Source organism: Phaenicophaeus curvirostris, chromosome 1 (genome assembly GCF_032191515.1).
Source record: "Phaenicophaeus curvirostris isolate KB17595 chromosome 1, BPBGC_Pcur_1.0, whole genome shotgun sequence".
In the NCBI taxonomy this organism is placed as follows: Eukaryota; Metazoa; Chordata; class Aves; order Cuculiformes; family Cuculidae; genus Phaenicophaeus; species Phaenicophaeus curvirostris.
The window spans coordinates 193843893-193869813 of NC_091392.1; the positions used below are offsets into that span (position 1 = coordinate 193843893).

Below are 25921 nucleotides of genomic sequence, written 5' to 3' on the forward strand. Positions count from 1 at the left end.
AATTTGAGGGAAAGAGGAAAGCTGCAGCTGCCCAGCATCGCCCTTAGAGGCACAATTTTATCCTGGAGACACCATTGATATTAAACAAACTCAAGAATTAAAAAAAAAAAAACCCCACAAGCAGATAAAAAACCCAAACCCAATGACACCAGTGCCCCAGCCTGCTCCTGCCCGTTAAAGCCCCGGATCAGTTCATCCCTGTGCCCGATGGGGGATCAGGATATCCCAAACCACCATCCTCATCCTTCCCCAGCCTCCCTTGCCTCGCCGCTGCTCCAAACCTGCTCCCATCAACTGCATTGATTTTTGGAGAAGGGAAGAAAAGAAAAAAAAAAACAAAACAAACAACACACTATGCACAGTCCAATAAAAGCGGTGAAAAAAATGTGACCCAGCCTGCGGGTGACTGAGGATGAGAAGGGGGCTGCTTGTCCTCGCCAATCTCCAGGGGTTGGGGAGGTTTGGGTCCCATTCCAAAGCTGCGTGTGGACATCATCAGCTCCTACCTCTGTACCCCATTTTCCTCCCTCCCTCCCTTTCCAACTGGTGGCTCCAAGAGCAGCCCAAGGGGAGGGACGGGCTACTGGAAAGCCCAAAACCACCCCTCTGCTCCTTGCAAAAATGGGACTTGAGCAGATGTGGCAGCACTCAGCCGTGGTCCCCGGCACTGCGGGGCCTTTGGGTCCCTGCTCCCGGCCTCTGAATGTGGCACAATGGCCCTGAAGAGACGTTCAAGGGAAAAAGTTGCCTGAGAAATCCTGCTCACCGCAGCCCCATCGCAGCGCTAGAGGATACAACCATGTGCTGGCAGAGCAGCTCCTTCCTTTGCATCCCAAAGGCAGAGCCTGTGGGATCAGCCGCCTCCATTTGGGAAGGGACCAGCAGAGTAAAGGGCTCTGCCAGCCCCATTTTAAGCCTCATGATGGCTTAAGTGCACCCCGGGTCTATTGAACTCCACGTCCTCGAAGCTGAGGTGGGTTTGCCCCCTGCGTTTAGAAAAACTTTAGCATTTCCCAAGCCAGGGGCTCAGGCTTTCCCCCGCAGCCCCTCCACCACTGCCTGTATCCCAGCACACAAACCCCAGCTTTCAAGAGGTGGAGAGAAGGATCTGGCCCCCTACACCCCTCTGCGCCCTCTTCCCTTCTTCCTTCTCTTGTTTCCCAGCCCAGGTCCCGCGTACGGCACACTCACCTCTACGCCTCCCCATGGCACCACATGCTCTTCTGCTGCCGATCCCCAGCCCCCTGCCGTTATTCCTTCGTCTCCGAGGGTGGTGGGACAGGAAAATGGAACAACAAACCTACAACTGCTTTTAGGACACACATCGGATGAGAAACAAGCTGCAGAGGCTGAACAGCGCTTGGCCCCACTCCCTCCTAGGCCCACGCTTGGCCCTGGGTAGCATGGAGACTGCCGTCCCGCTTTCTGATCCATTTTCCATCATCACCTCTGCCTCAAGCTGTCCCTGCAGGACCAGCAGACCCTCTGCGGGGTGTCCCCAACCCTGGCCACAAAGACAGGGCTTTAAGAGCAACAAAGTGGCTGAGAAGGAGCTGGGGAGCAGGACCTGCTGCAGGGCAGAGGGATGGAGCCTTCCTGCAGCAAGCGTGGCCACCTGAGGAGCGCATCCATCACTGGTCCTCACCACAAAGTCCCACAGTACCAGGGTACGAGGGCAGAGTCTGGTTCAGCTCCCAGCTGTCGCCACCACCAATTAGCACTGATGGAGACTCCCCGGTGCCATCCCATCTGCCAGCAAGTGCAGGAAGCAGAGCAACGTGTCTGGCTGCTAACGAAGCAGCCTGGGACACGGAGCCCCCAGGGTCGAGGCCAGCTCCGGTGGGGATAAAACATCTGAGTCTCAGCAGCACAGCCTGGGGTGCAAGATGGTTTGGGCTGAGCAGGGAGGTGCACTTGTCAGAACCAAGCAGGGGGACATCCCCTAAACCCTCTTTTCTCAGGGACTTAGGCAATCTCAGGAGCTCGCAGCTCTGGGAAAAGCCAGAGCTTTTCCTAGACAAGCTCATCTCCAGCACTGGACCAGGAGCTGCTATAGCAGCATTTCATAGAATCATAGAATCACCAGGTTGGAAAAGACCCACCGGATCATGAAGTCCAACCATTCCAATCAATCACTAAATCATGTCTCTCAGCACCTTGTCCACCTGTCCCTTAAACACCTCCAGGGAAGGTGACTCAACCACCTCCCTGGGCAGCCTGTTCCAGTGCCCAATGACCCTTTCTGTGAAGAATTTTTTCCTAATGTTCAGCCTAAACCTCCCCCGGTGGAGCTTGAGGCCATTCCCTCTTGTCCTGTCCCCTGTCACTTGGGGACCACACAACAACAATAACCCAACACATAACCCAAGAGTGAGACACAACTGGAGATGAAAGCATCTCAAAATGCTTCACCAAGCAGCGTGACCTGGAAATCGTCACTCCTTTCCACGCCGTGTCCAGCTGCTGGACTCCAAAAGCTCCTTTTCCCCAGCTCAGACAGACCCCCACACTACCCATCTCTGTGGTACCTGAACATCCCAAGGCTGATCCGGCTTTTCTCCTGCTGAGCAGGGTTGTGCCAGTCTCCTGAAGATCCAGGGACACCAAGCGATCCAGGCAAGGCCACTGAGAAGGGCTGCAACGGACCAGCACGTGCCTTCAGCAGCGATTCCTGGGGTCTTCATGCTGTCAGTGGGAGCAGCTGATGGCAGCCAGACCCCTTGCTGGGAAGCTAAATGAAGGAGCAATTAAATAGGTTAAAAAAAAATTTGGAAGCATAAACAGACACCATCGACCACAAAACCACCCGTCTCAGTTTCTGCTCGGCTCAGGTCTTCACCCAGAGAAGAGCCTCTGGGTTCCTGGAGGGTTCTGGGGCCAACAGGGACTGCTAGAGGGACAAGAAGTGCTGAGAAACAGAAATTACATTTGACCCGCTCCATTCCCAACAAAAATACAGACCCATGTGACACCTCTCTCCCAGCAGCAAGAGCTGCCAAAGCCCAGAACAACTCAAAAATCCCTCTGAAATGAGGATTAACGCAGCGAGATCTGCAGTAAGGCCCAGGCACAAGAGGTTCACATTCAAGCGTGCCCACAAACAGCCTTAGAAGATCAGTCCTGGAGTGTCACAGCCCAGAAATCAGCTGGAGGCCACTCGACCCTCGGTGCGAACAAACCCCACTTCTCTGCAAACAAAGCAGCTGCTCTGCAGGCTGCGGCACCTCGGCAAGCATCAGGATCAAACCTCAAATTCCCACCCATCCCTTTTTCCTGAGCTCAGATAAAGGCAGGAAAGGCCAATGCCAGCCCCAGGAGCACTGATAAACACCACTTTCTCCCTCCACCACCCCATATCCGAGGGCACACAGCACCGTGGATGGACCAATTGGCTGTGCGGAGAGGATATAGAGTGATTTCAGTGCTTTAATTAGCAGTAACTTTAATCAAGCCTTTAACACAATCCTCATTCCAGACGCGCTCTCCAGGTGGCCGACAGCAAGCACTCAAAATGGTTCTAATTTATATCCAAAACCTCAGAACCAGGTGGCAAGCCTAGAAGATTCGATTCGGAAACAGCTCTCGGAGAGAGCCTCCTCCGTCCGAATGCATCAGGCAGAGCCATGGGGGCAGCAGGAGCGGCAGCCTGAGCTGCCTCCAGCCCTGCCCTTCTCCTCATCCTCCAGGGAAGGGCAGAGCTGCTCCTGTTATTACCATTCAGCTGGCGTTTAATTCCCGACACGCCTGATCCAGGCATGTACAGCATCAGTCTGGACAGACGGTTATGTTCAGTCACTGCAAGAGAGCTCAAATACTTTCTAAAAAGCCGCGTTTGACTGGCGCGCAGCATGAGGGTTGGGAAGGGAAAGGTCGGTAGAAGAGGGGAGAACAGGTCCTTTTGCATATTGATGAAAAACCAAGCCCAGCAAGCCCAGAGACCCGAGTGCAGGCAATGACAGAGCCAGAGGAGGCGGCTGAGCACCGAGATGGGAGAGGCTGGTTTGATATCTGGGTGTTTGCGGCTGCTTTCCTGACTGCGGGAGCGTTGGCAGCCTCTGCCGCAGCCACAGTGCAGGTAGCGCAGCAAGAAGCAGCCTGCCCACCCCCCATTTATCTTCCCTTCAGGGCTGGTACATGCTCAGCATGGGAAAAGGCGCTGCTGCATCAAGCAGAGCCCTTTCACGGTCTGGTTTGCTGAGGGTTTGGATGCTGGAAGCAAAACGGACACCATGCAGCGAGGGGATGTCGCTGGCTGCTGCAGCAGCTCTGCAGATGCTGCTAGGAGGATGCTGCAGCCCCTCCAGCCCCGCAAAATCAGCCCTGACCCTTCCAGCTGAGCAGACAAAGAAGCCACCAGCAAACACCAGCAGGAGGCACCCGCTAATCCAAACCAGACACTCCCTGTCTGACTTCATAGCTAATAAAAAACAGCAAGGTCGGGAGCTGAGCAGCCGTGAGCTAGTGGCAAGGACCAGCACCCTGCGCTGGAGCCAACGGCTGCCCCAGCCCACTCCTTGCCCAGCAAGAGCCCCTTCTCTCCAGTTTAGTCCAGTTCCCTTTCACAGGTGGGAAAGAGGGACACCAATATTTGAGGTAACAGCCCCAAGGCTACGTAGAACAGCAGCACGAAGATAATCCAATGGACACGAGGACTTTAGACTAACATGCTTCAGTGCTATCTAGGAGACAACACCCACTTGCATTAAGTCCAGCTCCTTCCAACCGATTAAGCCTAAACCAGCTTTTGAGAGGCGCACACGCTGTTCTCGGACACATCCTCCCATTCCCTAAAGCCCTCGGGGAGCTCTCCAGGTGTGCTCCTGCCAAGGACAGGACTTGGAGATGCCAGGTAGGAGGCACAGAAGCTCCCCCAGTGACAGATGCCTCTTCCAGTGACCCATCCCCCTATAGCCTCATCAGACGGCTGTTCCCACAACACGAAATCCCGCACATCTCCACAGCTGTGTCCAAGTTTCTTGTCTGTCAAATTTCACAACCAATTTACGGACAGTCCTTTTAATACAGAAGAGCTCAAACAGGTGACAGAGGTGGCGCTGCTGGCGTTAGCAGAACAAAACCAGTTCGTTTCCCTAGAACACTGGACAAAGATAACTCCATCACAGATTATCTGGCACTGGTACTCACCTACCCGTCCCCGCAGCCCTCATCTGCCGTCTCCACCAAGGTGGAGGCTTAAGGAGGATCCTCCTCAAGAAGCGGGGGCTGGTCCATCTGCGTTCACCAGCTGTTGGCACCCAGGGAAGCTGAAGCAGGCAGCAGTGAGGCCGCACAACGTGCCCCGATCACCTTTGCAAAAGGGAATGGGAGGAAACTGCTGGATTTCAGGAGCAAGAAGACCAAAAACACAGAGGTGCAGCAGGCAGAGGACGTGCTCTCTGTACTCCGTACCACTTGTTGGTCACAGGGAACAACTGCAGACACCGTACAGAACCCAAGGAACAGAAAAGCACACAACTCCACCATCTTTTCTCAAAAAAGAAGCAAGCTTAGAGCTTACTCTTGCCCTTAAAGCCTCCCACAGCACTTCCAAACCCAACAAGCACCATCAAGGGGCAGCCGCCTGACGCCCTGCACCCCACGGACCTGCACGCTGATGGACATACTTAGAGAAGAGACCCAGAGCTTTCCAATGAGACAGGTATTTATTTAGTTCAAGCGCTAAGGATTTTCGTTGTTGTTGTTGTTTCATATTATCAAACAGAGCTGAGGTACCAGTGACATTCCAACATGAAGAAAAGGAACCTTTTTCCCCTTATACAATTTCTTCAACTACTTGTATCAAGACAAAAAGTGAGTAATGGAATAGCTGCATCATGTACTGTACAACAATCAAGCCAGGGTGGGGAGGAGAAAAGAAACAGAGCAGAAACCTTCGCTGTTTACAAAATGATCATTAAAAAAGTCTGTTCCTGTGTTTCTACTGGCCATGTCAATGGAGCAAAATAAAATCAAAACCCAAAACCTGATAGACGGGTGGCACAACGAATTAGGGTGCAAAAGTAAGACTGCATTGCTCTTTTGCTCACTTTGGAAGTGTCTTTTCTCTGGAAAACTGGTATTAGGACAGGATCCAATCCCGTACTGAGATTAAGCACTGACTATCAGCAAGGCTGCGTGTTGTACATACCTGGCTGTCCTAAGCAGACCTCAGGGCTCTCCTGGAGGTGAGTGCCAAACAACTTAAGACTCATCCTTGCTCCTGCAGCCACCAGGCTGTGCTGAACACAGAGCTCATGGACACGCTCCTTTCTTTTTAGGGCAAGTTATAACAAACCTGCTCCCTAAGCACAGCCGCTCTCTGGAGCGGCTTCCACTGAAAGCAGCCGAGCTGCTCATCCACTGTAACGCTTACGTGCTAAGCCAGCTCCTTGCAAATCCAGTACTTAAAGCTTGTAACTATGGGAAACATGGGGGGTTTGGTTATATCAGAAGCAAAAAAGCATGTGCTTGTGGAAAACAGCCAAATGATGACCAACAGAAGTTGCATGAAGAACCGAAGGGATGAAGGAGATAAAAAAAACCCCAACAAAAAAACCCCAAAAAGCAGCAAGATGAACCATTTTTGCACAGTTAAGAACAGTACAATACAGGAAAAGTAGCCAGGTTTCCTTCCCCCCAAGAGTTTCTTTTAAATAACGAATGATCCTTTGTCACATATCATTGATGTTTATTTCAAGACATGCCACGTCAAAAAAACTCACCTTTAATATTGCATTATAAAAGCACTTTACATCTCATTCTGCCTGTAAGTTATTGTTGTGCAGAGTTGCTCTAAACCCAGGGCAGGAGCCCAGCATTCACTTCAGGAATGAAGAGTTCTAAATCTTTTACACCCGTTTCCTGGTGAAAGCGGTGGTGAGGACAATTCCCTTTCTCTTCCCCAATTGATTATTTTAGATGGTAGAGGGGCAGAAGAGAACAAAGGAGGAGCCTGAATATTCGCTTGCAATTGTTCATTTAAGTAGCAATCGCAACACAGACTCAAGAATTCCTTCCTGCACTGTAACTCAGTCATATTCGCCCAGCAAACAATGTATTTACAATTGTGTTTATTAACTTACACAGCAACTTCACAATGACTAGTAAAGATTAAAAGGGTGCACTTCTAGTGTGTTCGATTCCGTGTTTCTCGGGTAGCTACATCTCGCAACATCAGCAAAGCTCTACACAGATTCCTCAGCAAAACAAAAAAAATAATTACTGAAAATGGTAAAAAAATTAAGCGAAGAAATAAATATCGAAGAAAAATGGTTAATTGTAGAACTAGTTAAATAGAAAACTAAATTAACTAATTATTTAACCAAACTATACAGCTCTAGAGAACCAAACTAAACCGACTTGGAAGACCAAACATAAAAAATTGCTAAAAAAAAAAGGCATAAAATCTGCATAATCATAAGTTGGTTTCCATCCTATCAAACTCCCTTCCTTTCCATCTAAAATCTCTCAACTAGATTTCTGTATGATCAAAGTAAAACACCCCTTCCCCAGTCAACCTACGACCACGTTATGGAAAAGAGGGTGCCATTTCCCCTTACGCCACCCCCTCTCTCCCAGCCCTGAACCGGCCTGTGAGCACAGCATCTCCACTGGGTCATCCAGCTGCTCTTGCCCCTTTCTGCCAAATTTAAAAGGATTCAATCCGCTTCGGCAGGTTTTACTGCCAGTCCTGAACTCACTCAATATTTCCTCTAAAAAAAAAAAAGCCAACAAAAAAGCAAAACGCTTTCTCCTGCAAACAGCTGAAACGTTACGTTCCCATCTCTTGGGCAGTAAGAGTTTACTTCATTGGTGTTCTACATAAAAGGAAAAAAAAGCTCTTAAAACTCATCTTGCACTCGAAACATATTTCCCTGTTTCCTGCAAGTGTTTTGCTAATGCACATCCACCCTTTCCTTCCCCCCGATCCTCCAGAAGCCATTCATCCCATTCAGAAAGACACTTTGTATTTCTCAGTATGTTTTCTTGGAAATGTGTTCACGTTGCCTCTGCGAGAACTAAAAAATCCAGCAGCCTTTCATGGTGTCAAAACCCCCGCTAAGGTTGGTTTCCAAACACATTTTGGGGTTTGAAAACCAGTCAGGCTATCTCTGCTCAAAAGATTAAGAGCTTGGTTTTAATTTTTTTTTTTTATTATTGTAAGGATAAGCATTTAACCCTCGGCACATGCCACCTCCGCTTGCATTTCTGACTGCTAGAGAAATCAAATAGGTAAGATTTGCAAGCATTCTTCTGCACATACATCTCGTCTATTCAAAACTTACTCAGTTTCCATCGTTTCAAAGTGCAATATCATAACATATTAAAAAAGGAACAAATATTAAGAAATTGTACCTATTTTTTTTAAAGTTATAACTAGAATATGCTGGAATATTTTGGCTTTTTTTTTCTTATAAATAATGAAGACACTGACATTTTCTTTGTGTGTGTGTGTGCTTGTGAAGCTAATAGATCATCTCCACGAGACAGCCAGCAATGATGAACTGCAATACGTTATTACTGAAAGGGGAAGGTTCAAGCCAATATTCACACTGCAGTCAATGAAGAGTAAAGGGAGGGAAAGCAGTGATGTTCTGGAGAAAGGTAGAAGCCACATGGTATTAGCAGGAACAGCCTCCTTCACTGACAGGCTGCTCTTGAGGCTTTTCCAGTTTTATGTCAATCACTGGAAGAAATAAGTTAAGGCAAACACATCCAATTCTGTTTCCCCACCAAGCACAGGCAGGGCAGGCTGGCATCTTCAGTTCAATATTTCCCAATGAAATACTGACAAAGTTTTTTCTTTTCAGAAGCTGTTGAAAAGACCAGCTTCAAACCAAGGTCAAGATACAAGTTTCGCAGCAGCTACTCCTGCCCTGGCACGTTCTTAAGTACCTAGCAGAAACAATGACAGACCCTAAACCTCTATCTGTAACCAGTGTGCTCTTCCCTAGCGATCTCATCCTGCTCCAAGCAATTGCTACAGTAATTAAGATGGATACGCTGAAGGGTCTAATCACCTTTTGAGAGGGAACCAGTTACAGCTTGGAAACCCAGAGTTTCAAATCAATGCTAGGTTCAGTCTTCCAGCACTGGGAGCAGCCCCTCCAGCTGGTGGGCACCCAGGAGGGCTGTACCTGCTGGCTCCAAGAGGAACGAAGCACTGAAGATAGCAGAAGCCCGGAGGAACCCAAAGAGGGGTGGTTCATTTCCTTCTCAAAACCCTGCTCCTCTCCACTTCACAGCCAACTAGCAAGTGCTTCTCTCTGCTGACTCAGTCTGTGCTCAGCTCTGGGGCAGGCAGAAGAGCCTCTTTGGGTTGGAATACAGATGGCAGTGTGTGCTCTGCTATGGAGCAGCACCCTCTAGCAAGGCCATTCCTTTTTATGTCGTGCCCCATCAGTAACCCCCTGAGTATGTGATGCTCCTTACACACCATCCTGAACTCTCCAATCGATCTCTCCTTTAGTTAAATTGCTCTGCTTACCCCACTGCTGGGCAACAAAACTCCCTGAACTCACCCCTCACAATGACAGCTAATGTCCAACCAGAACGCAAGGTCACTGGAGAGCAGCTCGCTGCTCTGAACCAGCCTGCGATAAGCAGCTCCCTTTGTGGCACTGAATTCCCAGCTGATGCCCTACAGCTACAACGTTTATGTAGCCTTTCGCAGCAGGAGCTTTGAATGCTAATCCTCAAACTCGACTCAACTCAGGGTAGTTCAACTCAGGGTAGTTCGGCACAAGGCACAAGTCTCAAGCCTTTCGCTTATCAGTTAACACAGAGGCAAACAGGTCACACGGCTGGTACCTTCCAGCTTATTTCTTTAGGGGGTTGAAGTTGCATTTTACGGACGTTAGGAGAAAATCAATATAATAAGGGAAACAAAAGAGCAATACTTAATCTCAAATATTTGTTTCACTAATCTAGATACACATTTGAGAGTGAAGAGTTGCTTGAAATGAGCCTTGCTAGCTTCATCACTGAGCACAAGCAGTCCAAGATCCTTCAACAGTACACGTTCTGAAAAAAAAAAAGCCTATGGAAAATCCCCCACCATCAATCCCAGTGTGGCTGTCTGGGAGACAATCCTATTCAATTTCTGCTATCTGCAGCCTGCAGGAAGTCAAACTCTAAGTGCCCTTTTGGCACTTCCATTTTGAGACTGGTGATTAAAGTCCCTGATAGGGAAACCACATTCCCAGCCACCAGTGCCTGTGCACTCTACCACCATCTTCATTAATAAAGATTGTTTCTCATTAACCTTTTCCTGACCTGCATAACGAAATATTTTTGATCAAGCAAGTCCACATTGCACAAAGCTTGTGCCTTAACAGTTGCAATCCACAGCTCCCTAAACCCTCCTCCCCCTATGCAGGAAGACATTCCGCAGGAGATGTAGTTTCAACACCAAGTTTGTCCCCTCCTACAGTTCCTGCCGCATCCTTCCTCTGAAACGCCATTTCTCCTCCATTTACCAGCTGCCAGCTACACAATTCCTGCTTCAAATAAAACTGACAACACTGGAAAAAGTTCCTCTTCTCAAAAAAAAAGCTCACACGCTTCTAGCATCTCATCAGCTCTTTCAATCAAGATGCAATGCAAACGCTCTTTGCTCCCACCTGGAAGTACCCACCATGATTTTCCCCACTGTCTGTCCATTCCCCTCCTGTCTAGCCCTCCTGCTGCATACAGAGGCAGGCAGCCCTCTCTCCACCTTCTGCACTACCTTTTCTCTCTAGTCCAAGTGAGCAGAAACAGGTAGTCAAGTGAGACTGTAAGAAGCAACTTGGTTACCACAGAACTTCTTTCACCTTCAGAGCGATGCTGAAAAACCACAACCACTCCTACAGTTTTCTCACAAGCCACCTAGAAAAACACCTCATGGTCTTAACTGCCCACCCCAAACACACCCAGTTGACCAGGTAAGGAATTCAGATTTAGCCATACTGTTTGTTATGCAAAAAGCTCCATCCCTTTTCCATCCCTCATGTCACTACCTTTCCCTTCCCCAAGCCTGATCACTTCAGCCTTCTCCTTTCCCACATCACACAGACGTCTGCCCAGAGCTGCCCTGGGAGGTTTTGGTATCTCCATCCTTGGAAACATTTAGACTACTGAAGCTCCCCTGAAGATGACTCTGAGAAACTGGCCTGATTTTGGAGTTAGCCCTGCTTTGAGCAGGAGGGTTGGAAAAGAGACCTGCAGAGGCCCCTTCCATCCTAGCTTACTCTAGGATTCTGCAAGTGCCATAGTTTTTTGCAGGCCTTTTTACAGCTGTTTTCTCCCGCTCCATAGTCTCCCTCTTCCTCCCCACATCCAATCTGTTCAAACACCAAGTGAAGAATCTTTATGGATCTGTTTCCACTCTTCTGCACCTTCCCATTGTCCTTACTTTTATACTACCTCATAGCCTTAAGCATCCCTACTTCCCCTGCTTAAGGCCAGGGGCCTCTACCCTTAACACCCCTACTCCCAGCTTTCTATCCCATCAAGTCTTCCTGAGTACTTCAAGCTTGAACATTACTCGTCCCTATTCCCCTTTTCAGGCCTCTTTTTGGGATGCCCATAAGCTAACTGAGGGCTGCAGGAGAGCGATCACCCCCTCCTTCATCCCTGTTATTCAGGGCCTGCATTTTCCTCATCCACAGTAATGCCTGGCAGCGCTTTGCCACCGCTGAATCACAGCATAAAGGATACTGTCTTCTCTACTTTTGTCTTGTGTGCTTTCCATTCCAGGCAAGGCAGCTGCCACGCGTCGGAAAAGCTGCAAAAAAAACCACAGGGAACAGATCAAAACAATTGTACTTTAAATAGTGCACCCCAGTTGATACAGTTCAAACAATGATTCAATGCATCCTTTGGTACTATTTACACTGCTTACACCAAAAAGCCTGACACCAAATATAACCTTTATTCTTAGGAAATGGCAAAGCACATTTTTGTTGTTATTGAAGATCAAACGTTACTGGCTACAAGCAGAAACCTTTTGCCACCTTCTCTGCAAATGTGTTCTGTTTGGAAGCCAGCATTTCCACCTCACATCTGCCACAGACCCCAAAAACTTTCCCGCGTCAGGTGAGACCTTAACCTTCACACCTTCACTGAGTATTAGTTACACAGAAGCATGGGAATACTGATAAAGTCAAACACAACAACCAGGATTCCATCACCAAAAGTGGCGAAGCTGGTATATACAGAAGACCATCGGAAAAGGGGATGTATGTAATGACATCCCCTAAGCATCGTCTTCCTGAGCCTCCCAGCCTCACTTGGAAGTCCACGTATCTGTGGCCCAGGCTCAATATAAACCAGACAAAGGACCTTTCTTTCAGGAATTTGCTTGTCTTTTTCATCCTGAAAATCCCCAGCTTTTGGTACCCATTCCATCATTATTGGATGTCCAGCCCACACTCAAGATATAAAACACAGAACAGGAACACCTGTCAAGTGCACCTGCAATCCCAAAGCAGCTGCTGTGCCTCTCACTTGGACATTGTCTCTAGTTTTCCAGCAAGGTCTTAGCTCCAAACTCTCTTCAAAGTTTTATTTATTGTTGATCCCCTCTCCTGCATTTCCTACCTTTGCCCCTGAGGCTCAGACCTGTGGTTCTCACCACACGGCTTTCCCCCAGTCTCTCATCGAAAAGCGTACAGATTTACCCACTAACAATGCATGAGAATTGCCTTGAATGCCCTGAGCCCACCATAGTCTGTCTTCTCCAGAAGAGGAACAGCACAGCTAAAGACTGTCCTTCAGCTGAATGTGATTTCTCCAAGGAGCTGCTATCCTCAGTTAGTAGGAACCACACAAGTTTCAGCAGTAGAGTCCTCTTTTTTTATACACCTCTGCAAGTGTGCGCACAGAAGGAGGGGAGGATTGGACAAATCTGATGGACAGATGAAAACCCTTTGCTGTTACTCAGGGTTATTAAATGATTACCTAATTGTTTTTTTTACCTTTGGAGAACAGCCCTAGTGGATTTTTGTTCCCACGCTGATGCGCTCAGAACACACCCAGATATAAAAACATCTGAGACACCATCACAGACATTCTTGCTACTATGTATTTCTTGCCTGCACATTATCAAGCATCCAGGACACTAGATGCTTCCAAGCGCTGAACACCCCCATCTGTGTGTTTAATCACCCCATGCCCAGCAGTCCCAGCATGCCCAGTGCAGGGCTGACGTCAGCCTTAATGTGTTCAATTTACATTACTGCACACTACCTCAGTCCTCTCCTCAAATGACACAAAGCTAAACCACTTATTCCCAGTGACCCACTTTCCACAGAAAACTGAGCCAAGCCACTGTCAGTCTGTTTATAATATGAATGCAGGTACCTGAACAGCTCTGCAGAACAGGGCCCAAGGGCTTTTGCAAATTTGGCCCCAAGCGTCCAAACGATGCTGGGAAGATATTAAGACAACTTTGTCAGCTTGACAAGTCCCCTCAAAGCTAATCACATACAAGCCCCCAGGTTTGTCAGGTACAGCTGCGACCTTTGCAGGGCAGGAGCACAAAAAAAAAAAAGTGCTCGTTGGTGTCTGACCTTTGCTGTCACCAGTGTCTGTAAATTACTGAAGGTAATGCTTCGTGGGGAGAGGGCAAAACCGATAGGGAGAAGACAGCAAAGTCACTTTCCTTCGCCACTCCCATCATCTCCCTCATAACCACTTTAGAAATCATCTCCAGCATCCTCACCCCTTTTTCAACAATGACACCACTTTGTAGGCACACACTGAAATCCAGAATAAGTATGGCAGTCTGAAAAGCCAGTCTTCAATGTCTCTCACTGATCCTACTCAACAGCTTCAAAGCAAGAAAGCTTAGTATCTTTCTCTAAGTTTCTATTAACCTCTGCCATTATCCTGAGCCTCCCAGCCTCACTTAAAAGTCCAGGCAAATTTTGATACGCTAACAGAGAATGAACAAACATCATGTCAAAATTCCAGATGCTAAACTGTACTAGCCACTGTGGCTGAACAGACAGCTGGAATGCAGAACCACCCAAAAGCATAAAGGCAAGACAGATTTCCTGATCAGAATTTAGATGTCTGATGCAGGCAGAAGCTAAACATTGACCTAATTGTAATCCTTGTACAAAAGATGTCCTATCAATTGGAGCTGACTGCTTCTTGCTACTTTTATCTGCTTGTCTTATCTCACCGCCACTCTTCAATCTTAATTCTGCTTGAAAAAGCAACGTGACTATCATTTTCCAAGCATTTTAAAGCTAGCCAGACATACATGAATGCTCTGGCTTCTAAGAATGAGATGGGGGAAAAAAAAGGAAGCTTCAGACTTCTAGAGCACATCTTTCACCATATATCCTGATGGTCAGCATTATTCTCCTGTCATTCCAGTCAGATAAGAGGAGAACACTGCTAACCTTATTGGCTTTATTACTTTAAAAAAGGTTTTCCACTCACTCAGTATATTCATTTTAAGTTTTTTGCTTCTTAGACATGATCAAGTAAGTAATTGAGATTCAATATAACCTTCTGGGAGCTCTAAAAGTTTTGGTACTGTATTTGAATCCACAGGCGCTTTGCACTCTTGATCCTTTTTGCCTTTAACAGTCTTAAGTAAACTTCCCAACTTGATCACATTTGGGTACAGAAGGTTCAGACTCTTTTTTACTGAGCTTTGTCCCTGAAATGACTTCTATTCTAAAAACATCCAATATTCAAGTGAGCTTTCACAGGCTGATTAATTGAGCTCAACTTCAATTTTATGACAGAAGACAGCTTTGTGACTTCTAGGGTCCAGCTTACTGGACGGCCATCAGACTGTGTGGCAAAATGTTCAAATCCCATCTACGGTTCACTTTCAGAAGCGTACTGTTATGGTGTTAACACACAAAGAGATGGCATGGTAAACTCTGCTCCTCCTGCACATCACTTCATAGCTACATCTATCCCTACTAGCTCTGCACGGGAAGATCTGTTGAACCTCTCACTCTTCCAACACACTCTCCTGCTGATAAGCAAGTGGTACATTAGAGGTAACAAATGGAGCAAATTAGCTTACCTATCCTTCCAGTACACTGCTTTTTTTTTGCTCATATACTGCAGAAGAACATTGAGTAATTTTGACCCAGTTCTTGATGCAGAAGGTTTGAGGGGAAAAAAAATCCCTGCCATCGATTTTAAGGATGGATACGCAACAGAGGTTGGCACAACCCTGCCAGACCATGCCTAAATTAGGACGTTTGCTCGACATCTTGGTTCTAGCAGAAAGAAGGAAATGCATCATTTAATACAACTCTTGGCTTGTATCACCTGCTTTGAAATTCCAGGTAAAAACAGCATTACAAAACCAACACTGGTTTAAACTTTGGCATTGCTATTTATTTTCCCCTTGTACAATATGAGGAAAGTGAGGGATGCAGTTTATAGAGGGGAAAGGAATCTTGAAAAAACCTCAGCTGACAGGAACCAACTGAAATTACTGCATTTAAACCAAGCTGCTGACAGAAAGGCTAAGTGTTTAAAATACAGTAATCCTTTCTTTATATTATGACCAGAAATAAAATTACGCTTTTAGCAGTATTTCTCCCTGAAATTATTTGACTGAAAAAAGGAATTTGGCAACTAAAAAAATCATGTTTCTTATTAACCTTCTGCTTATCAGCCAGAGCATATGTGAACAAATCCAATTAGGGAAACTTCATGATGGTTAGAAAGCAGCCTTCTACGCAGGGACTGCTCTGCAGGGACTGCTCTGCAGTGCCTTCAGGACCCAAGGCAACAGTCTTATCTCACTGAAAAAACTCACTGGCAGTTGTACACATACGTGTACAACATATATGTATGTGTGTGTGCGTGTGTGTATAAAACCCTGCGTATTGGTGAGCATGCAGGACTTTTTTTTTTCCAAGGCAGGAGTTAAACGCAGCTGTCTGAACGACTGAGCCGCACAAAGTCTCTTTGAGCATTCAGTCTGCAATGTCCTTCCTGATTAAACTCTGAATAAAACCCTCATCTCTTGCCATTAGTTTCAACTCATTTGCCAAGCTGTGTCTTTCTTGCTACTCCAGCCAATAAATCCCCAATGATCAGTATCACAATTGACTGTAGGCATGGAACAGTTTTCACTGTAACACTCCGGCAGCAATATGGAAAGGACAGGAGGATCACTGTCCAGATGGAAAAGCCAAGCAAGAAACCTGTTCCCAGTGCAAAGCAAACAAAAATGTTTCCCTAATTCTCATTCACCAAGGAGAGCAGTGCAACTCAAAGAATAATTCCTGTCCGTCAGACATAGAGAAATCAAAAGACGGGAGAAAGAGCCAAGCTGCTAGATGCAGCCAGCTCTGAGAAAACAGGGTTACTCGAGGGACCACGGCCCTTTAGCTACTGCCGTGAGAAAGTTTTTCTGCCAAATACCACATTCAGCCTGGGGCTCTCTGAAAGCAAACTTGAAGCGTGCCAGGTACCGCTGTAAGGAGGTCTTCAGGGCTCTCCTCCTCCTTTCTACAAGAACGCAAAATGAACCCTGACATATTCTGGGCATGAAATCCAAAGACTAACAATAAGATTCCCTGAAATACAGACTGCTGAGATAGAGCACGAATCTCCACATCTTTTAAAGCTTATTCAGAGCTGACAAATAAAATGACTTGGAGACCACAATTCCCTGCATTAACTGAAACAAGTTATCTACTTCTCTCCTCAGTGTTACGGCTCCCCTGACAATCAGTCTTTAGCAAAACTTGCAGGATCCAAAAGCCAATTTTTTCCCTGAATTGCATCAATTTAACCCCAGAACAATACAATCACCATTTTTATTCCATCATATCATGCACTCACTTTTCCTTTCAACACCCCATTCCAAAAGCCAGAGGAGCAGTAAGTGTGAGGACCCTGGTGACCGGAGATAGCTCTACTTTAACAGATCCAACAGTACAAAACAGCCATACATTACAATCTACTTTGACAGTGTGCAACTAGAAGAGATGATGCTTGCCCCAGCAGCTCATTAAATCAGTCTCCAGGGAAAAGAAATGCCAGAGAAGTCATATACTACAGCCTGCCGTCTCTAGGTTTCAGCCAGCACATACACAGGCTGCAAATCCTCTTGCAGTGGTGACGTGGAGATCCACCTCTGAGCCTCATGCTACAGGTTACTTGTCTCCACCAGTGCTAGCTGAGGTGCCATCTTCTGAGCTGTCCCTTTCCATGCCACAGGGGAAAGGGGAAAAAAAGCCAGCCAGCTGTATGTTCCCCTCTATTTCTTTGTTGAAAGAAGATCCTGGCATTGAAATACATGCTGTTTGAAGTATGCTGCAACTCACCTTCTGGACACACGCTATAAAGCCAGGCACGCTGGATTTGTAGGACAGCTACAGTGAGCACAGACCTGAAGACAGTGTCCTTCCCTCTTATCTTTCCAGCAGAAAAGGATGACTAAGAAGCTAAAAGTAGCACACAAGGTCAAAAGCACCCTGGCTCCCCACTGACAGCTAGCATACAAATGACGCAGCCAAGGAAGTGAAAGAGTCTTAGCCGTTACTCTCCCCAAGCAGGACAAGAAATTAAGCTCCTTCCATATCCTTAATGGGGCAAATGCAGATACTCAAACCTTGTGGTCAGTGTCCCTCAGAGAACTCCAGCGCTTGGGCCAATACAAGTAGCAATAAGATTCACCACCTGTGAGCTGACATTGTTCTGCAATGCTTGACCAAGACTGGAATGAAGATACTGGCTAGTGACCTGTGGAACCTCTCAAGCTGCCTGAACAGCTGCCTCTGCTTCTGCTCACCCTGCCTGGCAGTCAGACCCAGTGGGTTGCAAGTCATGTCTCCAGGACTTGCATGCACACAAATGACACTGGAATTCACATCTCTGACCTGAAAGAGAGGACAGGAAGAAAGGAACGAAGCTATGGTGAGCCATACACAAGGCATAAAAAAACAGAGCTTCCTCTGGAATTGGTAACAAAGGTATCTACCTCCCACACCACACAACCCAAAACCTTATTCAGGAAAGGATGGAAACGCAAAGAAGCCAACAAGTGAGGACTCAGGGTTCAACTTCAATCCAAGCCTCCTTCTGCATTAACTTGCGTCATTCCCTACTTTTAACCCAGGACACAGTGTTTAGACCCAGGAGACAGATTTTGCACTGGGAAGAGAGGACACCAGGGAAACAGCAGCTTTTTTTCAGCTTTTCTGGACTGCCCAGACAGGGTGTGAACTGAAGCACTGCAACCTGAGAAATTTAAACAGTGGCAGGCAACCATTTTGTGTGAAAGAAAAAAAAAAACTCCAACAAAGCAACAGTTCACATTCCCTAATCTACACATTCCAGTGTTATACAGTATCAAAGCTGCACAGTAATTGCTAAATCTAAGCCTATACCCCAGTGAACGAGCCACGGACTCATCTCTAGTCTAAGATTCATCTTTACATTCGTATTTAATATCTGGCACCGGGCGATCTTAGTTTTCACATCAATGTATTTCTTTGTATGTAGTCAAAATATGGACTTTGTATCAAAAATAATTTTACAGGAAATAAAAAACCTGCATGAATATTAACTTAGACAGTAATTGGTCTGCAGAATCAGAATATATTACAGACAGAAGTTATCAGTTATGAGAAAGTCAAATTTGCATTCTGCTTAAAAAAGAAAGGATTTATACAGCTTATGGGAAGGGCATCCATTCTGCAGTTACAGAATCACAGAATCATTTCTGTTGGATAAAGCCCTTTAGGACTGTCAAGTCCAACCCTTAACCTAGCACTGTCAAGCCCACCAGACCATCTCTTTTAAATACCTCCAGGGATGGTGATTCCACCACTTCCCTGGACAGCCTGTTCTGATGCTTGAAAATGCATTCTATGAAGAAATTCTTCCCAATATCCAGTCTAAACCTTCACTGGCACGACCTGAGGCCATTTCCTCTCATCCTACTGTTTGTTACTTGGGTAAAGAGACTGATACCCATATGCTTTCCCATTTAACTGGGGAAGAATTTATTGACAATTTAGTAAAATACATTTATATTATTAAATAGAGAAGCTGCAAAGAAAACACAGAACTCAATAATCAGTGGTATTTAAAGTCTTATCCTTTGAGATTTGTTTGAGAGTCTTAAATATTCTGCACCACAGAAGAGCTTTGCAGTTCCTGAAAATCCCAGTCCATGCAAGCAATAAGCACCAACACTCAAAGAAATCCATTTTTAGTTATTTTCTAATAACTGCTCATGTCTCTTGTTTTGATTTTTTACACAGGGAATGAAATCACTTAAGATTTGTCTTCTGTCCAGTCCCAACAGCACTTCACACTGCATGAAGTACCCTTATGATGCAGTGATAAACAACAGCCCCAAGTTTTGTAGATATTACTGTTTACTGATATTAGCAAAGAACAAGAACTGTGTCTCTGAACACCAAATTTTCCATTTAAAACAGAGGGAACAAGCCCCCAGGTTCCCACCACCACTTTTTAATACCAAACCTATATTCTTAAAGAAGTAGTCTTGCAGTAGGTAACCTGGCAATTAAGACCACGGGCACAATTTCTCTAGATCTCTATTATACAACTAAGAATTTTCTCTAGAGAGCATGCATGTGAGTCTACAGCTACAGAAATGGCTTTATGCTCTCATTAGTACAATCCCTGAATGGCTTCAGCATAAAATACAAAAAGACAAAGTTTCATAATGTATTAAATGAAGCTACCATCCCTAATGATGAAGGCTGTGGGAGCTTCACAAGGCACGTGTTTTATTCAATGACAGTGTCTTATGCCAAAATGGACTACAGGCGTACCATACAAGATTTTCCTACTTGTATCACAAATCATCGGGGCTCCAGCTGGCCCAAAAAGCCACAAGCTACCTTACAGAATTGGACACAGACATCTGGAAATGTGTCAGCTGCGCAGCAACTCCCTCAAGGAAAGACAGAATACCTTCGGCATCATCACCATTCCTCTCAGTAAGGCAACTGCTCTCAAGTGCATACTCCCTAGCCCAAGTAAACATTAAGGATTCCAGCACAGAATGCAAACCTTAATTACAAACCAACCTCTCTGTTGTGGCATGATAATTACTGGACCCTGGAACTGAACACTTCTATGCTTGGTAATGCACTGAAATACAGTGCTAAGTTAACACATCTAATTATTGCGTTATATAAGTAATAATTCTGCTACTAATATACAAAGTTAAGAGACATTTTAATAACAAAGCCTCTAGCCCTGTCTATAACGTACAAAATAATCTATAACCCTGTTTTAGCAACTCCTTATGCAATTCTGCATATAAACTGCCTGTGTGACTATCTATAAAAAATACACATGTAATGCATGTGTGTAGATACATCTGCTCTATGGAGACACCCAAAAATGAATGTTTTCCACATCATGCGCTACTGCTTCTCCTCCTACCTTAAGACTGATTGCCAAAAGTTTTAGTGGTCACGACTCCAAATAAGAAACTGCCAGATCAATGAAAAAAGCAGTATCCTGTCATGCAGACAGTCAGCATGGCTATACAGCTCTAGGTCTCTACTCATGATCTGCCAGTAAGCACATTCGCTTACATAACTAATAAGCTCAAACAAAAGTTCTTTCATGTAAACACCAGATCAGTTCTGCAGCATTTACTATTTTCACCAGTTCACTGTTTGCCAAGTGATTCATCTTCACCAACACTAAAACTTCATCAGCAGGTAAGAACTTAGAGTCGCAGCTCATCTCACAACATAAAACCTAATTTCACTGCTTTGCATCAGCTCAAAAGACATTTCACTACTTTCCCTGATCCAAAAGTCACTCATCATCTACCATAAATAAATAGCTTTGGCTATCCAAGAACATTTGCTCACACTTTCAGTGCCTTCCAGCAGAGTGGGAACACCAGTTTACACTGTCTCACTGTACAGTGGGAGCATTTTAAGCCAAGACACGCCTCCCTGACTGGTTTGCCTGCATTCTTTCACTGAACCAGTACAAGAAACAGTCCTCATATCTGTGTTTCCCCAACTTTTTTGCTCATGCCTTAATCCCTTCAATCTAAACACCAAATCTGGATTATCAAGAATCTAGGAAGGTATGACCCTGTACCCACAAAGATAATTGAATAATTCCTCTTTTCTAAGGGGAAAGAAGTTTGCTTCAAATAATTTGCTGTAGGGTCAGGGATGCTCCCGAACCTCAGCGATCAGGTCAGCTCTGAGATGCTGCTTTCTGTGTATGGAATACAAGCATCCCCCTGACACCCTTCCCAGTGGCTTCCCAAGGCCTAGTGAAGTCCACAATGGTTTGCTAACAGAAGTAGCCTCACTGGGCTGATTGCAGCCAACACGTTACTCACCTGTTTTACATTGTATCCTGCTTTTGCACTAGTTTCAATGAACATTACATTCAGCTCTTTGGCTTTTCTTTCTCCTTCCTCAATGGACACTTGTCTGGGGAAGATAACACAGAATTAGAAAGAAAAAAAGAAAAACACCTTAAAAATTATGATTTTCACCTTCAACCCAAGGAGATGACTGTTTATTACAGTTCTGAAAGCATTTCATGTGTTTTTCCCTTCATAGAGACGCCACATGCTGAGCACAGCTGAAGACAAGTATCACCATTTCATCATATCCAATGGATTCTGTCACACCCAGCTCACAAAGCAGAACTCACATTCCAGTGGAACTGCTAAGCAGGCCAACTAGACGCCTCCACATCCCCGTTCAGGAAACTATGCTTTTATGTCTGAACAATTAGTAATCAATAGATGTTAATAACCAGTTAAAATCAACTTGCATCCTGCAAAATGAAGGACCAAGTGTAACCTCCTCCTATTAAGTGAATTTTGTCCTGCTTGCCAGTGGTTGGGTGTCCCATCCATTAAACAGTCTGCTACAGCAAAAGCTGGAGGAAACTTTTGTTCAAGAGCTACCATAAAAAAATCACGAGGCCTCTGAGGGGCGTGTGTGCGCGTAAATAACTCTAGTAAGATGATATAAATCTGGAGCAAGGGCCACAAGCACAGCTATTCTGAGGAAACAGGGATTTCAATCAAATAAAAAACCCCTTCCTTCTTGTGCTTTTGTTTCACCTTCATGAGTTTTACTCGTTCAAGTTACGTATACAATAAACCCAGAATATGCAGAGCACACAATTCGGCAAAAACTGAAGATGCACAACTTCTAATAAACACATTTAAGTTTGCCAACTTACAGAAATCCCTGAAGAGCTTTAAAAGAGAGGATTCCTGGCATCTGTCATTTATATCTGAGTGAATCTATTAAGCATGAATATTTGTAACAACCTCAGCTTATTCATTCACTGATGGAGGCTGCAGTTAACACTCCATTCTCTCCTGGCATCCGAACAAGTTGGTGACAGTTTCTCAACTCATTCACCGCGTTGTGCTGGAAACTTGTGCTTACGCAAATGAAAGAGGCTTGAAAATTGAAGCTTCTCTAGTCACAACCATCTCCAGCACAGTTAAAACAAGTTCAAGCGTTTTAGAAAAATAAAATGCAAGTGTTCCTTTTGAAATAATTGTCTAGGAGAAAACAGCAGCAGACTAAGAAAAACACTTGAAAGATCAGTTATTCTGCCATACCTCTTATCTGCTAGATCTGTTTTATTTCCCACCAGCATAATGATGACATCGCTGCCCCTTTCCGTTCTGACATCATCGATCCATTTTGTTGTTTGCTGGAACGAGTTTACATCTAACAGAGAACAATGGAAAGGATTATCACTGAAGGTATTCTACACAGATCACTGGGAAGTACATCTGTAAGTCTCAAATAAAAGTTTCGTATTCTCTGGAATCGACATAATAGGGTGATGAAGAATCAGCAAGCAAATAAGTTTCCCACACTGAAGTACATGAAAACTTTGGCATCAACTTAAAATGGACTAGTACTTCATTGCAGGTGAATTCAAAACCAGGGAGTGAACTGAGCTGATCTATAATTTGGTTTTAACAGCAACTAAAATGAGAAGTCTTATCACTCTGTTCTAGACCAGTTCTCTTTTAGTTTAACATAAAATATTTTATACAGAGAATAGGCATTAAGGTGATATTGCATTCTACACTGCTCATGGCTTCTGCATCTACAGCAAGAGATTCCTACAGTTTCATTGCTTCTCAAAAGCACTTAATACCAGCTATGCATTTTGTACAGCTTAATCACTTTTTACTTACTAGGTTCAGGATTTTCATTAGGAAATATCAGCGCTACACAACATATTAGCAACTCCTGTATCACTGAACACTGATAGTTCTATAATTTGAACAAAGTTTCCAAATCATTTGCATAGAAGCAGAAATACAAGATTAGCCTATCCACAGACAATCTTCTTAACAATATGTCCTTAAAAGCTGCAAGAATTTTAGGAAGCTACCCTGATCTAATGAGACAGTTGCTTGAAAAGTTGCATCCCGTAAGGAAATATGAGTTGCATAGAAGCTGCCACAGCACTCAGCATTTGCCAGTTATCTACACAAAGAGCATGTGAGTTGCCAAAGTAGTTTTCAGTACTTAAGAAACAGGGAGCTCTGCAGCAGTTCTTGCCACATATTGATTTTTTTTAATGGTTTTTACTGCATAGCAATATATTGTACATTAGACAGTCAAGACTTGATCACTTGCCAGCGTCTTAACTGTTCTCTTTATTACTTGATAATACTGAATTTGCTAGGTCAGTAAAAAAAATTTACATCTAACCTGTAATTTTAGTTCAAATGAAAGTGCTATTTTTAACAATTAAAGCTTTTATTGGGAAAGCCCGTATTCCTGCTGTAATCTTCTAGTAGTTATAAATCAAAGGCCAAACGCCTTTGCATTTGTATAGAATTAGGCCATTGCTCTCAGTCAATTCTAGTTTAGAACTGAAAGTGTCTCAAGGTTTGGATCTCGTACAAGAAAATATATGTTCTTTCTAAATATCAAAAGCTAGTAAGTTAGGGGTCTCTGGACTGAGAGGAGGGACAGAAGAAGGTTGAAAAAGCAGTAATATTTTAGTTCACAAAAATGTACATACCTTAGTAAGAAATGAAAGAACAATTGTTAAAGGATAAGGACTTAGTGGTAAGTTTTACATACTGCAAAATGTGAAAGTGACTGATTCAAATGAAAATGTGATGTTAGTGCGTTTTCCCCCCAGCCCATGCCCAGATTTTTTATTGGGGGGGGGGCAAGTGGAATGAAGCAAGCTACAGCTATCAGTGCAAAGTTTCTGATTTAAGAATTCAAATATCTATGAACATGATTCAGGTGTTTGAGACCAAAAGTCACAGGTGATACTACAATCAAAAAGCAGATGAAAAAGGATAAAGTGCAACAAGACCAGCCAGGACTCAAGGCTTCAGGAAAACACAACAGGAAAGGGTTACAAAATGATGTCATTTGTAAGACAGTTCATACATTACAACAGCTGTGATGAAGTGGCTAGCTTAAAACTTGACTATAATAAAAGAAAACTTTTTTTTTCATGCCAGAATGAAAAACAAGCAGATGATTCTGATAGGACATGCAAAGCTAGGCTAAAGGATGAAAGGGGCAGAGTATTAGAAATGCAGAATTCCCCCCACTCACTTGTGATATCATAAACAACAACTGCAACAGTGGAGTCACGAATGTAGCTAGGAATCAAGCTCCTGAACCGTTCTTGACCTGCTGTGTCCCATAATTGCAACCGTACCTAACAAAATCAGTCAAACAAGCAAGAAAAATAAGAAAAAGGTCAAACCCAGTGCAATATACCTACTTGTGATATCGTAAACTACTACAGCAGCAGCAGAGTCACGGATGTAACTGGGAATGAGGCTACGGAAACGTTCCTGACCCGCAGTATCCCACAGCTGCAACCTGATCTGTGGGTGGGAGAAAATTAAAAAAGCCAAACTGCCACTAAAAATAAAAGAGTAAATAAATTTTACTTTTTGAAAAAAGCTAAATAAAAATAATAAACTCATGCAGGAGATGACTGGGGACTGGGAGCAGCAACACACTGTGTCCTTTACAGCAATCTCTCCCAAGCGCTCGTGTTAGCCAAACTGGTATATGTGCACCTATCTTGGCCTTCTGCTGTCTTTGCTTCTTAAAAAAAATGCTTCCTTTCCAAAAGGGGAGAAATAGAACTGTTCAGCTTTCAAACTGAGACGACCAACAAGAAAACTAAGGCAAATGTTCACCTGCAAGCCTGCCTACACAAGATTTGCATGCTCTGCTGCTATCCCTCCTCAGGACTCTTACATGTAACCTCCAGCAGCCTGGAGGATGGTTCCTGGTGGAAGCAGCAGACAGATCACGCACCACACTTCCTTTAGAGGAGCTTCAGCTGCTGTCAAAGCACTGGAATAGCTACTAATATGAATTTTTCAAGGAGAAAAAAATACTCTATATTTAAGCCTTAGTCACACTGCAAAGTAACGTGCACACAGATGAGGCTGAATGTCTCTTCCCATCAAGGTTCTGAAATAAAAGGCAATATATACTAAAAGCAACTTGTACGGCAAGATGCACAAGGGCGGCTTTGCTATGGAAAGAACACCACTCAAGCACTTTCAATGCAACCACATTTATTGTGGCTTTATACAATACCATAAGCCTATGCAGCACTGCACAACATGCTTCTGCAAATAGCTCAATGGCTGAATTTCTTAATTAAGAATCTGAGCTCATTTTAAACCACAGGCTTGCTTCCACAGAGGAGTGATTTCATATCAGGAACTAGAGCTGCACCAGGCTAAGAAACAAGTATCATTTGGAGATTACAACTGAAGGCAACCTTCTTTTTAAACAAGTAATATTAAAATCTATCAAGCTAGCTAATAACTGGCAGCATTTGGGAATTTATATTTTATCCCTTCATCATGTGACATCAAAAACTGAAGGGGGAAAGCACGGCCCCCTCCTCCGAATTCCCACCATAATGCACCCCTCAAAGC

At 44.7% G+C, this 25921-nt stretch overlaps 1 protein-coding gene and 1 long non-coding RNA gene across 3 annotated transcripts in view; both read right to left on the reverse strand.

Annotated features, from left to right (window-relative positions):
- Positions 1-82: 82 nt before the first annotated feature.
- Positions 83-4476, reverse strand: LOC138735393 (uncharacterized). Its single transcript, XR_011339716.1, has 2 exons — positions 2529-4476; positions 83-1309 (listed from the first exon to the last, which is right to left on the reverse strand). It is a non-coding gene; the product is annotated as an uncharacterized lncRNA (long non-coding RNA).
- Positions 4477-8444: 3968 nt separating this feature from the next.
- The window catches only part of RAB6A (RAB6A, member RAS oncogene family), a 64081-nt gene continuing 46604 nt past the window's right edge, over positions 8445-25921 (reverse strand). Inside the window, exons 4-8 of one of the 2 annotated variants that reach the window (XM_069883376.1) lie at positions 24567-24672; positions 22583-22694; positions 21332-21425; positions 11701-11767; positions 8445-8686 (exon numbers count right to left, since the gene is read on the reverse strand). In XM_069883376.1, the coding sequence (XP_069739477.1) occupies positions 8622-8686; positions 11701-11767; positions 21332-21425; positions 22583-22694; positions 24567-24672 (444 nt within the window). In that variant the 3' untranslated portion in view covers positions 8445-8621. Of the gene's footprint in view, positions 8687-11700; positions 11768-21331; positions 21426-22582; positions 22695-24566; positions 24673-24738; positions 24845-25921 lie in introns of both variants that reach the window. The other variant, XM_069883377.1, reaches the window with a different exon arrangement.